Source organism: Pimephales promelas, chromosome 15 (assembly GCF_988280905.1).
Source record: "Pimephales promelas chromosome 15, fPimPro1.hap1.1, whole genome shotgun sequence".
Lineage (NCBI taxonomy): Eukaryota > Metazoa > Chordata > Actinopteri > Cypriniformes > Leuciscidae > Pimephales > Pimephales promelas.
The window spans coordinates 35,376,502-35,391,562 of record NC_142783.1 but is presented as its reverse complement, the minus strand read 5'-3'; the positions used below and the strand labels follow the sequence as shown (position 1 = coordinate 35,391,562).

General features: G+C 39.6%; 1 protein-coding gene across 2 annotated transcripts in view; it reads left to right on the top strand.

The window, feature by feature from the left end:
• The window catches only part of LOC120477684 (formin), a 56,235-nt gene that overhangs the window by 15,947 nt on the left and 25,227 nt on the right, over positions 1 to 15,061 (top strand). For both annotated transcript variants that reach the window (XM_039669384.2, XM_089120623.1), the window contains 4 exons: positions 963 to 1,024; positions 4,265 to 5,013; positions 6,966 to 7,107; positions 14,058 to 14,145. In XM_039669384.2, the coding sequence (XP_039525318.2) occupies positions 963 to 1,024; positions 4,265 to 5,013; positions 6,966 to 7,107; positions 14,058 to 14,145 (1,041 nt within the window). The remainder of the gene's footprint in view (positions 1 to 962; positions 1,025 to 4,264; positions 5,014 to 6,965; positions 7,108 to 14,057; positions 14,146 to 15,061) is intronic.

The following is a 15,061-nucleotide window of genomic DNA, read 5'->3' as shown; positions in this document are numbered from 1 at the left end:
TATCAAATTACTCAAAGCCTGTTAATGGCTTCTGACTGGAAACACTAAACCAGCCGTACTGGTTCCTCCAGCGGACACACACACACACACACACACACACACACACACACACACTGTACTGGTTCCTCCAGCTCTGACCTTAACCAGGGCAGCTCAACCTCCCTCAAACGTACACACACACACACACACGTGACCCTCAGAGAACATATCAGTGCTCGTCTGAACGCACTCGACATACATTGAATCATATCGTGTTTCCATCTCGTTTTCCAGCTCAATATCTAAACATTCGTAAATCAAGATATTTACTGGAGGAGCAAAAATATATATATCAAGTCTCATTTTCTGAAAAATGAAGTAAGATTGTGCTTTAAACAACAGTGGTGTCATTGTTTTCACTTTGAATTAAGAGTATTTTTATGATCCCGTTTGCTGAAATTTCTTGTTTTAAGCAGAAACTCATTTTTTGGTACATTTTCAGAAAACAAGTGATCTTGATTCACAAATGTTTGGATATTTGAACTGGAAAACAGACAGAAACACTGAGGAACAATTGTTTTTTCCAGTCCACATCATAAAACTTTCACTGACTTGACTTGAATGTAAGTTTTATGAGCTCATGCAAATGTCAGAAAATATCTATATGGTAGCATTGAGCTTTACATGAATATGACCGCAAGTTCAATGCTTTAAACACAGTCTGACGTCTCAACAACCCAGCTAACAAAATAAAAATGTTGTGAAATATTCAAAATGCCCATTTTTACAAATGTTTGAAACATGTTTTTTCAGTGTGAACGTTATTGAAACATTAATGGCATCAAACATCAGAAAGTTCTGTTATTTTTGCTGTTTGTTATGTCAAGTCAAGTCAGTTTTAATTCTACAGTGCTTTATACAGTACAGCTTGTTTCAAAGCATGTGTGTGTGTGTGTGTGTGTGTGTGTTCGTGTGTTCCTCAGAGCACCAGGCCGCCCTCCTGCAGCTGAAGAGAGAGAGTAAAGAGGAGCTGGAGAAGCTGCATGTGAGTGTGGAGACGCTGCAGTGCCGACGCCAGACACTAGATGTCCCCAGAGCCCGCGTGATCTAACACACACCGCTGCTTCTGACTGACAACGCTTATTATAGCTAAACATAAAACAACAATTTTAACTTGAAATAAAATATAAACACACCATTTTAAATTATATTATACAGTAGTCAACATTTGAAGTGGATCAAAAAAGTTGTCTAACATGATAAAATTCATGTAAAACTTTGAAAGGTTTTTAATCCACTTCGAGTGCTGACTACTGTACATTACGTATAAAATATGATATATTCTAGCTATCTGTAATATAATGAAATCAATTATTATTTGTTTAGTTTTTTTTACATAAACAAAACACTGGTAAACATGAAGCTTTAACACTGATGTTTAAGTTTTTACCCTCACCACAGCTTAACCCCCCCCCCCCAAAAAAAATAAAATAAATAAATAAATAAATAAATAAATAAGTAGGCATACTGAACTAATAAAAAATTAAAAATTGCACAATATAAAATAATTTCTGAAATCAGCACAGATAAAAGTAAAGAAATAAATAAATAACAAATGCACAGATTAATAAAAGGTTGAGTCAAAGATTTTTATTTCACAGAAATAGAAAATTCTACATAACTTCTTATAATGATTAATATTAAAATTATTATCTATCCATCCATCCATCCATCATCCATCAATTTATCCATCCATCCATTTATCCATCCATTTATCCATCCATCCATCCATCCATTTATCCATCCATCCATCCATCCATCCATCATCCGTCCATTTATCCATCCATCCATTTATCTATCCATAAATTTATCCATCCATCCATTTATCCATCCATCCATCCATTTATCCATTCATCCATCCATTTATCCATCCATCCGCCCATTTATCCATCCATCCGCCCATTTATCCATCCATCCATCCATCCATTTATCCATCCATCCATCCATTTATCCATCCATCCATCCATTTATCCATCCATCCATCCATTTATCCATCCATCCATCCGCCCATTTATCCATCCATCCATCCATTTATCCATCCATCCACCCATTTATCCATCCATCCGCCCATTTATCCATCCATCCGCCCATTTATCCATCCATCCGGCCATCCATCCATCCATCCGCCCATCCATCATCCATTTATCCATCCATCCGCCCATTTATCCATCCATCCATCCGCCCATTTATCCATCCATTTATCCATCCATCCATTTATCCATCCATCCGCCCATTTATCCATCCATCCATTTTATCCATCCATCCATCCATCCATTTATCCATCCGCCCATTTATCCATCCATCCATTTATCCATCCATCCGCCCATTTATCCATCCATCCATTTTATCCATCCATCCATCCATCCATCCATCCATCCATCCATTTATCCATCTGCCCATTTATCCATCCATCCATTTCATCCATCCATCCATCCATCCATTTCATCCATCCATCCATCCATTCATTTATCCATCCATCCATTTATCCATCCATCCATCCATCCATCCATTTATCCATCCATTTTATCCATCCATCCATCCATTTATCCATCCATTTATCCATCCATCCATTTTATCCATCCATCCATCCAGCTATCCATCTTAAAATTACTGAAACAATTTTTTTTAGTTTTAGTAATTTTATTGTGTTTTTTCCACACACACACACACACACACACACACACACATGTGTGAAAAAAACACAAAATAAAAGTGACTAAAACTAAACATTTTTACTAAAATTAATCTGAAAACAGAAAATAAAACGAAAGGCTATAGTAGAATCTCAATGATACTATAATTCTTTATTTTAATATTTTGTTCCTCTAGTGTATGACTATTATAGAGCAGGATCAGTGAGTTGTCCAGAAGCCGTCTCGGTCCTGAACTCCTGCTCAGTTCGTCGCGTCAGTGCAGCACTGGATGCAGATTTACTGTCGGCTTGATCACGAGGCGCGCTCACAGCAGTGTGTGTGCTGTCTGGACAATATGAGGTTTTATCTTTTTTGAAGTATATAAAACCACGAGAGCCGATGTGGACAACAGTAATGTAGACGAACGACTGTTTTACGAGCGTCGAACTCTCTCAGGATCAACACTGATCAAATAAATACAGCTTTAGAAGCAAGAGAGAGTTACTGCATGTGTAGATGTGCAGTCAAACCAACATTACTCACACAGCATTTCTCACATTATCAGTTTATTCGCTGTAGAGAAACTATTACTGTTATTCAACTCAATTTTTGGGTATAATACATCAATTTATTGTGCTCTCGTCACTTCCATAAATGAACTATAGTCTATAGTGAAAGTGATATCTGGTGTCTGAATCCTGTTTGGTTTGACCGTGTATACGTCTCACTCAGCCCACTCGTGCCCGTTGCGGCAGATTACTGTATTTCTGCTGTTTAATGTGGTGACCTTTGACTGTAAACGGCGATGTTGAACGAAGGAAAGCCTGGATGTTCTGCTGGGCTCCAGATGCTCCTCGTTTGCGTCGCTGATGTTCCACAGCTGAGCTCGAGATGTAGCGCTGCGGTCGCGGCCGTCGCGTTCGCTCGGGGAAACCCTCCATCATCTCTGACCGAGGGACGAGTGTGTGCCCACTGACTCAAACCATTACAAATGACACGTGTGATTTGGTGTTTTTGAGTAAATTCAGTGTTTCTTGTAAATAATAGCCCTTACTTACTGCATTTAGTCCTGGAAAAACTTTTTTATTGATGTTCTTAAATTATTGAAAGACAATATAGTGAGAAATAAATTTTTATTTTAATTGATAAAACAATATTTTCACTCAATAGAGGCGTTTCGCACGGCTATATAAATATGATACAGCTTTAACTCAAGTCAATTATATTCATGTGAGAATGAACCAGTTTAAATAAGGAAAGCAATATCTTTGTCATAGTGTCCTTTCAATGGTTAAAGTTTCCGCAGTCATTGCATGGGCTGCACTTTATTTGTACCATTTTGTTTAATTAGTTTATTTCAATTTATTGATTTACTTTTTTGGGAATTTAAAAGATAATAAAGATGTTGTTTAATAAGTGCGATCTCTGATTGTAGTCCTTGGAAACCAAAAAAAGTACTGCATGAAAAGTCCTTGAATTTTATTTTTATTTTATTATTTAATTTAATTTTATTTTATTTCTGCTGTCTGATGTTCTGTTTATTGACCATCGTTAATAATAATTGTCATTTTTTTGCGTGCGTATGAATCCAGGCGGATTTCGAGCTGCGGCTCTTCCAGGTCCGAGGCGAACACGCGGAGGCCGTGTCCCGTCTAGAGTTGCTCATCGACAGGATCCAGCGGGAACAGGCGTGTGTCTCCGGGCGGGAGCGCCGCGAGCTTCAGGAGGTGTGTGTGTCCACCGAAGACGACCTGCCGCCCAAAAGCTTCCGCAATGTGTGTGTCCAGACCGACCGCGAGACCTTCATCAAAACCCCCGAGGGTGAGGACGCAAAACCACTGAACTCCAGCTCCAGCCTGCCCAAAAAACTCAACCTGGACTCCATTAGTGTGAGTTTAGGTGTGAGCCCTGGAGCTCCGCCTCCACCACCTCCTCTTCCAGGTAGCTCCGCCCCCTGTCCTCCTCCTCCACCCCCCTTACCTGGGTTTGCACATGCCCCACCCCCTCCTCCTCCCCTTCCAGGAGCACAGGCTCCGCCCCCTCCTCCCCCCCTTCCAGGAGCACAAGCTCCGCCCCCTCCTCCTCCCCTTCCAGGGGCACAAGCTCCGCCCCCTCCACCGCCGCTCCCCGGGGCCCCTACCCCACCTCCGCCCCCTCCTGGTCTCCCTGGAGCCCCGCCTCCTCCTCCACCAATCCCGGGCTTCGGCCCGCCTCCTCCTCCGGCTCCCGGCTGGTCTGGATTCGGACCGACGGTTGAGAAAGCGCCTCGTAAACCTGCGGTGGAACCGGCCTGTCCCATGAAACCGCTTTACTGGAACCGCATTCAGATTCAGGACAACAAGTAAGTCCTCTACACCAGACACAAGTCTTTCTTTCTTTCTGAAACTGAACAGCTATACTTTGAAAAGTCAGTAGTCAATAAAGTCAATAATGTTATTTGGTTTCCAACATTTTTTCAGAATATCTGCAATTACCCCTGAGAATTTCTGCATTACCTCACAAAAACGTGTAACAAAACGTGTAACAATACAATTGAACTTTATATCAAGCAGTTCTGAATTGTGAGATTAAAGGATTAGTTCACTTTTGAAAAAACTTTTGCTGATAATTTACTCGCCCCCATGTCATCCAAGATGTCCATGTCTTTCTTTCTTCAGTCGAAAAGAAATTTAGGTTTTTGATGAAAACATTCCAGGATTTTTCTCCACATAATGGACTTCAATGGGAACCGGATGGTTCAAGGTCCAAAAGACAGTTAATAACAGTTTCAGATGCAGCTTCAAATGTCTTTAAACGACACCAGACGATGAATAAGGGTCTTATCATGCGAAACGATCGCTTATTTCAAAACTTACTCCAAAAATGTAACTTTTCTAAGGACAAATGCTAGCCTTGCTCCATTCTGTGAGGAGCGTTTGCAACGTCACGTAATACGTAATTACGTTCAAAAGGTCACGGGCGACGTAGCCGGAAGTACAGAGTCAAAATCGTCCGACATCGTTGTTTTACCTTTTAATTCCTTTTTTTGTAAACGGTGTTTGAGTTAGTTTGCACGTTCAACCTATGCGTTCAACTTGTAAACACTGACTCTGTACTTTCGGCTACGTCGCCCGTGACCTTTTGAACGTAATTACGCATTACGGACGTTACAAACGCGCCTCACAGAATAGAGCAAGGCTAGCATTTGTCCTTAGAAAAGTTACATTTTTGAAATAAGTTTTGAAATAATCGATCGTTTCGCATGATAAGACCCTTATTCATCGTCTGATATCGTTTAAAGACATTTGAAGCTGCATCTGAAACTGTTATTAACTGTCTTTTGGACCTTGAACCGTTTGGTTCCCATTGAAGTCCATTATATGGAGAAAAATCCTGGAATGTTTTCATCAAAAACCTAAATTTCTTTTCGACTGAAGAAAGAAAGACATGGACATCTTGGATGACATGGGGGTGAGTAAATTATCCGCCAAAGTTTTTTCAAAAGTGAACTAATCCTTTAAAAGCATCTGCCAAATGCATGAATGTAAATGATCAGTTTTAATCCGTATCATTAATATTCAGTTGAAAATAATGTTAAATCGTGAGCTTCCGCTGCGTGTTCAAGTGTTTATATGAGCCGCTTTACGGGCCTGTGAGAGGGATTAGAAGAGGATACGCTGATTCTTCACCACACGCGCCTGCAGTAAATGTTACAGTAGTGCTGTTTTATTACATCATTACACACACGCTTCTTAGCGATGACATCTGGGGCTTTCACTGCATGTCTGTGTGTTTTATGTAATGGCTTGATACCACGTGGCAGCATATATGTTGAAAGTAGCAGTGGTCCGAACACGGAGCCTTGCTGCACTCCGTGCGCTCTTACTGACTATATCTCCTGTTTAAAAGACAAAATAGTAACGATCTGATGGGTACGATCTAAACCAGTCCCTGAACACCAGTGTAAAGCTTCTCCCTCGGGATAAAGGAGTGGAAACCAGACTCCCTCGTACACCATTGGCCTGTTTGTGTTGCTCGTGTTCCTCAGCAACGGCAGAAACCAAATAATCCTTATCCACGGTTCTGGAGTCCGAGAGAATCGTTCAAAAGTACTTCAGATCAGTCTCATTAATTTCAGTGTCTTTATATCCAGTGTTTGAGTGGGATCACAGCACAGCAATGACCTCAGAAAGTAGAAATAAACGTTAAACGACGGGAACATTTCACATCTGTTCCTCCATCAGTGTTATTTTAGGAGCGTTTATCTCATGTTCTCAAACGCTGATCGATCACTGCTGTGTGTGTGTTTTACAGTAATAACACACTCTGGAGTTCGCTGGAAGAGCCCAATATCATAAACGCCAAAGAATTTGAGGATCTGTTCTCGAAAGCCACCTTACAAGCCAAGAAGAAACCGCTATCAGACACGTATGAGAAGAAGAACAAAGCCAAAAAGGTACGTCACAGCCATGACAAATTAAGAGTCTGATATCTTTGCTGGGTTTATATAATGGTCAGTGCTTCCTGTAAAGGTGCTTTGTGTGTTAACATAAATACATAGTGTGTTTATAGCTTGTAATTATAGGAAATCACGTTGTTTAACCACTAGAGGGGGTTTCAGGCTCATTATGTGCCAAACACAATAAGCTTATAGTCATCATGAAAGGGAAGTTGCGCTGGTCTTTTCTCCTCTATTGTGTCGTATATCGTGAGAAAGATACCAAATGTGGGCGGGGCTTGATTGTGTCTGATTGGATTGGCTGATCTAATGTGAGTGACAGGTTATAGCCCCGCCCACAACATCAGAGAAGAGGAACTTATTCTGATTCAAGATTATTAAATCATTTAGAATAAACTAGAATAAAAAAAAGTGCATGAAACTACCTTTAACAGCGGCTTCATGTGATACGACAATGTGTTGCTTTCAGAAAGGACAATGCACTGATTCATAATGCAAGGAATGAGGGATTTACTGTTAGTACTTGCATTAAATAAGCTTATTTTGAGCTCTTATTTCCCATAATGCACTAGGATTAGAGGTGTTTTGATCCGATTTACAGGTTACATATAGGGTTTTAAAAGACAATGTTCGACGATGTTGATCGGTTTGGTAACACTTTACAATAAGGTTCATTAGTTAACATGTACAATATGTGAAGAATACTTCTTCAGCATTTATTAATCTTAGTTAATATTAATTCCAACCTTTACTAATACGTTATTAAAATCAAAGGTTGTATTAGTTAACATTAGTTAATGCACTGTGAACTAACATGAACGCACAATGAACAGCTGGATTTGTATTAACTAACATTAACAAAGATTCATAAACACTGTAACTAATGCATTGCTCATCGTTAGTTCATGTTAGTTAATGCATTTACTAATGTTAACTAATGAACCTTATTGTAAAGTGTTACCATCGGTTTAACTATGCTGCATGGACATTAATTGGCTTTCATTCAACTCAGTTATTGTGGTCAGGCAGAAATGACTCTTTCAGCAGTGTGTGTGTGTGTGTGTGTTTCACTGGACTGTGCAGTTGTGGTGGCAGTAATGGCTCTGGTCTGGCGTCCAAGAAGTTAAAAATTCAGACTGGACCCAAAACAGTCCAGACACACTTGATCAATCAGCTGGGCTCCACATCGCCAGTGTGTGTGTGTGTGAGAGGGAGAGTGTGTACATTTTCTATCCCAGTGGGACTTAACCCTGAATGCACACACACTCGTGGGGACTCGTGTCACTGTGGGCCTAAATTGAGTTTCATGACGAGTCGAGTTTATGATGAGTTTTTCTGAGTACCTGTTTTAGTTGTGATGGAGCTCATATATGACTCATGTCCATCGCTTTATAAAGCATAAGTGTGTGTGTGAATCTGTCGTTAGTGTTTCTCTGATGTGTGTATCGGATCCTCACAGCTGAAGTGTGTCAGAGCTGCAGTGTGGAGCCGGTCCCGATGCTCGCTCACACACACACACACACACACACACACACACACACACACACACACACACACACACTCACTCACTCACTCACTCAGTGTTTACAGTTGTTTTCTCCAGAGCATCCACAACATCTCAGACGTCACCTTTAACCCTCGAGTTCCCAGTTCATTTCTCCATCAGAGCTGTATAATTGTATTGTTCATGTTAGCTGATACAGTAACTAATGCACCTTATAGTAAAGTGTTTCCATTATATGAAAGCATTATTTATAAGCGAGTGTCCGGCGTTGTGTGTGATCTGAGTGAAATTATTCATTTAGCTTTTAGCGACTGAAAAGGTTAATAGATGCTGGAACTCTCTTGTCTTGGCTGGACGATGCAATTTCTGAAAGAACGGCTAAACACTAGCGTCGCGTTTGCAGATCCATCATCCGTGTGTGTGTTTACTCGTTGTGAATCACTTTTCTGAGAAGCCGGCCTCCGGAGGACCCAGCCGAGGCTCGAGTCGCAGTCCTGACGGTGCAATAGAGCCGGACCCACAGCGAGACCGTCAATAGTGTCGCTGTCTCGCGCGCGGCGTCGCGTCTGAGAGCTCAGAGTGATGACACTGCACACACACATACACACACACGCGGCTCAGAGTGATGACAGTGCAGGCGTGAGGCTCGGGATCAGCTAATAACTAGGATTAAAACGTAATGACCCAGGATATAGCAACCCAGAAATTGGGTCAAATGAGCAGCTGACAAAACACTGCTTATAATTCTCTCATCATCATCATGCTGTTATCAACAAATATTTCTTTCAATAGGGCTGCACGATTATGACAAAAATCATAATTGTCGATTATTGCCTTGAAATTATAATTGCGATTATTAATTACGATTATTACAATTTACATTGAATGATGTTTTGAACAGATTTATGCCATTGTTCGAAGTGACAGCGTGCAAATTGTTATATCAAAATAAAACGTCTGAAAACACCTGAAAAAAATTCAATGCTTTTCTATAAAGTAACACCAAGTAACTTTTCCTCTTCGGTCGCCCTACTGGTTGTAAACGAAATTGTCCATTGCAGCTGTCATAAATAATTTAGCCTACCGTCGCACGCACGCTCGCTGTTTACCCAGCAGCGGCTTTAGAATGAACGATGTCCACAGACAAAGTAGAGTATGTTACATGATTTCATGAAAGGATGATGTATTGCGACATCAGAAATGAAGAAAAACGAAATAATGACTATTGTGATGTAAAGCAGTCGAATTTTGTAGTTCTTTTTGTGGTCGGGTTCCTACCCAAACCCCGAAGTTACATAGTGCCAGTAAAAGTGATACAGACCCCGTCAGGCGACGGCAGAAGTGCCTTTCACCCTGTTACGACTTGATGGACCACTGATAAGATTTTGGAAACATTATTATAAGTAAACAATGTTAGTTAGTGTTTTTTTAATGCTAATTATTATTATAATGTTACACTAACTAAAATTAATTGTTATTATTTAAATTAATTTACAATTAATTAATGAATTAATTAATTGTAAATTAATTGTTATTATTACAATTATGGATGCCACAATTATTACATAATTGTGGCATCCATAATTGTAATCGCGATTACAAATTCGATTAATTGTGCAGCCCTTCAATTAGCACACGTTTCAGCATTTCTTCTTGGACCTGCCTGATCATAGGCCTCATTGATCTGAGTTTATGGACCAATATTTGGTGACAGTATACTGTACATTCTAAAAAATGCTGAGTTGTTTTAACCCAATTTTGGTCAAATATGGACAAACCCAGCCATTGGGTTACATTTTTTTAAATTACATTTTTAAACCAATGTTTGAGTTTGTCCATATTTGACCCAAAATTGGGTTAAAACGACCCAGCATTTTTTATTTTTTAGAGTGTAGCTTAATGAGAGATCTGCAATCACCAAATTAGGTAAAGGATGTTCAGCACATGGGCTAGTGTCACATTAAATGACCAATCACTTTAAAACAAAGAAATCTACTGACCACAAACTTTTGAACGGAAGTGTCATTCATTTCAGTAATTCAACTTAAAGGTGAAACTAATATATTATATAGACTCATTACATGCAAAGTGAGATAATTCAAGCCTTTATTTGTTATAATGTTGATGATTATGGCTTACAGATGTGAAAACCCCAAATTCAATATTGTGAAAACATATTCATATCTGTAATCCATAATCATCAAAATTATAACAAATAAAGGCTTGAAATATCTGACTCTGCATCTAATGAGTCTATATAATATATTAGTTTCATTTTATAATACAAAATGTAATTTTTCAAGTTTCACCCGAACAATATAAATGCTATATTTTGTTATTGTATATATTCTAGTTTGTGAATGTGTGTTTTAATCTCTGAACATATTATGAATGAGGCATTTATATAGTGCTTTCATATGTGCTACTGCACACACACAGCGTTCACAATCATATTATGTGTGTGTGTGCCGGACACATGTAGATAATCGTATAAAGGAGTCCATCAGCAGAGCAACTCTCTAAAAACACGATCGACTGGGAATCAGCGAAGGGCAGGGTCACACGACGGCTAATTAGTGTCATGTGTTCGATCGCATCCGCTACTCGGATTCTCTGCGCCGTTTCTCGCTCCTGATTATCATATCAAAGCGCGGCGGGAAAACTTGAGGAGGCGGAGCCTCCGTCATCTCTGCCTGCTCATTGGACGAGCTCTAATGATTAACATGTGGTGTCAGGAGAACATGTGTCCGAATATCTGTGTTTAAGACGTCAGGAGCTGTGTGTGCTCTTCTGATTTTCATATTCAGAGAAATATTTGTAATATTTCAAAAATTTCATTGCACTATAAAAACATGCTGTAACTTTCAAAACTCCTTGAACTTTACAATGTCAGTCAAATAGATTTTTTTTTGTTTTTATTTATTTATTATGCATTTTATTTGTATTATTTATGTATTTAATGTGTTTATTTATATATTTTTGTCCTACTTTCTGTCCTTTCTGTGGCGTGTTCTGGTGTTTCTCGTCTCTTGACGTGAATATCTGTGTGTTTAAGACGTCAGGAGCTGTGTGTGCTCTTTTGATATTCATATTCTGAGAAATATTGCTTTATTTAAAATATTTCAATATCATGTGTTGAGTTCATTGTACTATAAAAACATGCGGTAACTTTCAGACCTTAAACTCCTCGATCCAAAAACTGCAGAACTTTGCAGCGTCAGACAAATAGATTTGTTTTATTTATTTTGCTTATTTATTATCCATTTTATTTGTTTATTAATATATTTTGTCCTGTGTTTTCTCCTCTCTCTGTCCTCTCTGCGGCGTGTTCTGGTGTGTGTCTCGTCTCTTGACGTCCCTCTCTCTGTGAAGTATGTAAACATCACACGCTCAGATGAATCATTATTAATACGCAGCTTAAACAGTAATAATGCTTCTTAAACAAACTGACGTTTTAATTGTTTCCAACTTAATGCCTTTAACGCTGTGTTTATTGGCCGTGTGTTCTGGGAAGCGCTTCCTGTACACACAGGATTCATATCCATGTGGATTGAAATTCCAGAATTCATAAACTTCACCTCATGGAACCATGTAATAATAATATTTATTGCAGTGGCTACTTGGTCTGCTTTAAAAACTTGATTTTATTTAATGATGTTGATTTGTGGAGTACAAAAATGCTTTTTATTCAGTTTTTTTTTGGTCTTGTTTCCAGTCCAAATAACTAAATTCTTAAATCAAGATGGATTTACTAAAGTTGTAAAATGCCATAAAATATTATTCCTTTTTATCTGGGAGGAAAAAAGCAAAATGAAGTGAGTTTTTATTTTTTTATTTTTTAAAAGAAGCAAAATGGTCTGCCAATGGGGTCAGAAAAATAAACTTAATTCAAATGGAAAACAAGATTATTGTTCTGACCCCATTGGCAGATCATTTTGCTTCTTTTAAGCAAAAACTCACTTAATTTTGATTTTTTTCCCTCTGAATACAAGACATAATGTTCATAATTGGATTTTACTCATCTAGTAAACGATCTTGATTTAAGATTTTTTAGATATTTGGACTGGAAACGACAGAAATACTGAGAAAGAAAATCATCTTTTGCCGTGACTTACAGGTTTCCCTCTTCAAGACCGACGGGAATAAACTTTCTGTCATTTTTCATTTATATTCTTCTTTTAGGAAAGTTCATGTTGCCTGAATCATATCACTCTAAAACATAACCGTGTCGGAAGCATAACGCAGATTGATCGGACAACAGTAGTGAAATATGAAAATCTGAATCAGTCAATTCAAGAAATACCTCAGCCAATCACATGACCAAACTGATCATCACAATGACGAGGAAAGCTGATTTACGTGACTTTAAATGTGTCATGCTTGTTGAAGATTTTAGTTTAATTTACCTCATTTAATATGCGTGGTTGTATGAATATGCAAATGAGCCCTGCCTCCACTCCCTCACTCACTGGTTGGCGATCACACGTTGATCTGATTGGTTACAAGGTCGTTTGTGACGATTTAAGGAGGAAATACTCAGCAATGCTGTCCACTTATCAACTCACACATGGTGTGTGTTAAAGCGGATTAAAAACACCACATACACACATAAACAACATTAAAGAGTTTCACCACAGTGTATACACATTTCTTAATAATGTTTAATCATCGTAATCTTTCTTAATAATTACTGCGGAGTGATTTGAGTCGAGAGAGATGTGGGAAATCACTGGCCGGAGATGGACTGGTTCTTCTGTACTGGTTTTGAGGGGCTTTGCAGTCGTTCGTGTGTGTGTGTGTGTGTGTGTGTACTCAGGGCAGATCTGCTCACATTAATAATGAAGGCTCACTCCACCTGCCGTAATGCAATACTCTCTCCTAAAGAGCCGCTACGCTGGTTCCCACTGAACGCCACAGTAGCTTAACGACTCTAATGCCGTCGCTACCTAATGAAGAAGACCGAGACGTTAAGTTTTAGAGCGGGTCTTTAGCGTGCCAGAACTGTTGTGGCCTTTATGAGGGAATTCAGCCATTAGTAATTGTGACCATGTGTAGCGACAAATAAAATCCTGTGAATTTATAGTTGGTTATAAAACCTCCTCCGTGCTCGTCCAGAGCTGACGAGGGCCAGTAATGGCTCCGCTTCTCCCAGTGAGGGCCTGTAATGGTTTCGCTTCTCCAGTGAGATGTTTCTCCAGTGGGATCATGTGACACGACTCCTGAAAGGAGCTCTGTTACGATGGCTGTATGAAACATCATCATAGAGGAGGAAAGTGAACATCCTGTCAGATGATGGAAGAATCAAACTGATGTTGCAGGAGAATGTAGCCTGATTTATTGAAGTGAATTGAGTCATTATTCAACATTAAACACTGTGTGTGAGTTTGCTCCGAGGAGTGATGTCGTTTGTGTTAACGCTAACGGTGAGTGTGTGCTCTTGTAGATCATCAAGCTGCTGGACGGCAAACGCTCTCAGACTGTGGGAATACTGATATCCAGCCTTCACCTGGAGATGAAGGACATTCAGCATGGTGAAATCTCTGTGTGTGTGTGTGAGTGTGTGTGTGTGTGAGAGAGAGAGAGAGAGAGAGAGAGTGTGTGTGTGTCAGAGTGCGAGAGTATGTGTGAGAGTGTGTGAGTATGTGAGAGAGTCTGTGTGTGTGTGTGAGTACGAAACTATGGGAGATTGCGAGTGTGCAAGAGTGTGTGTGATAAAATTTGTGTGTGTTAAGGCCTGTTCACACCGCGAAATTCGTAGACGTTTAACGCCTCATGACTAAACAATGGGCGCCAATGTGAGTGTTCACACCGACGCGAAAAACGCCACGCGTAAAAGCGTCTTTTTTAAAAAAACGCCTCGGGTTCGTTTTTTGGGTTTGACGCGCCGCGTTAAAAACTATCCGACCAACGAGATCGGCGGGTTTGGTCACGTGTCTGGTACTTCCGAAGTTACAGTAAAACACAACTTGGGGGCGCTCAAACACAAAACGGTCTTGCCGAGCACACATACGGCGAAGAAGAGATAAGATATGGACAAGATGAATGCTGAGCTGCTGGTCTCGGAAAATAAAGAGCTATATGATAATTTTTATATTAGTATTTCTGTAATAATAGTATAGTATAGGGTGACCAACAGTCCTGTTTTCCCGGGACATGTGTAAAACGGTCACTTTGTGCTTTATAGAAATCTGAGTTGAGATGAGAACTGCGCATATAGTGTGCTTAGTGTCAGTTAGATTGACCAGTGAGGAGAGGAGAACCGCTCTGCCGACTCTTTGTATTCTTTCTTTTATTTTATTTTTCTATTGTGACCAGATGTTTGTTTGTCTCGATCCCCGTGTATGAGGAGGAGTGTAACGTTTGAGTGGTTTTATTAAACGCGGGGAAATACGACAACTCTCGTCTCTCGTGCATCTGTTCATCCGACAACTAGTGCTATGTTTTTAT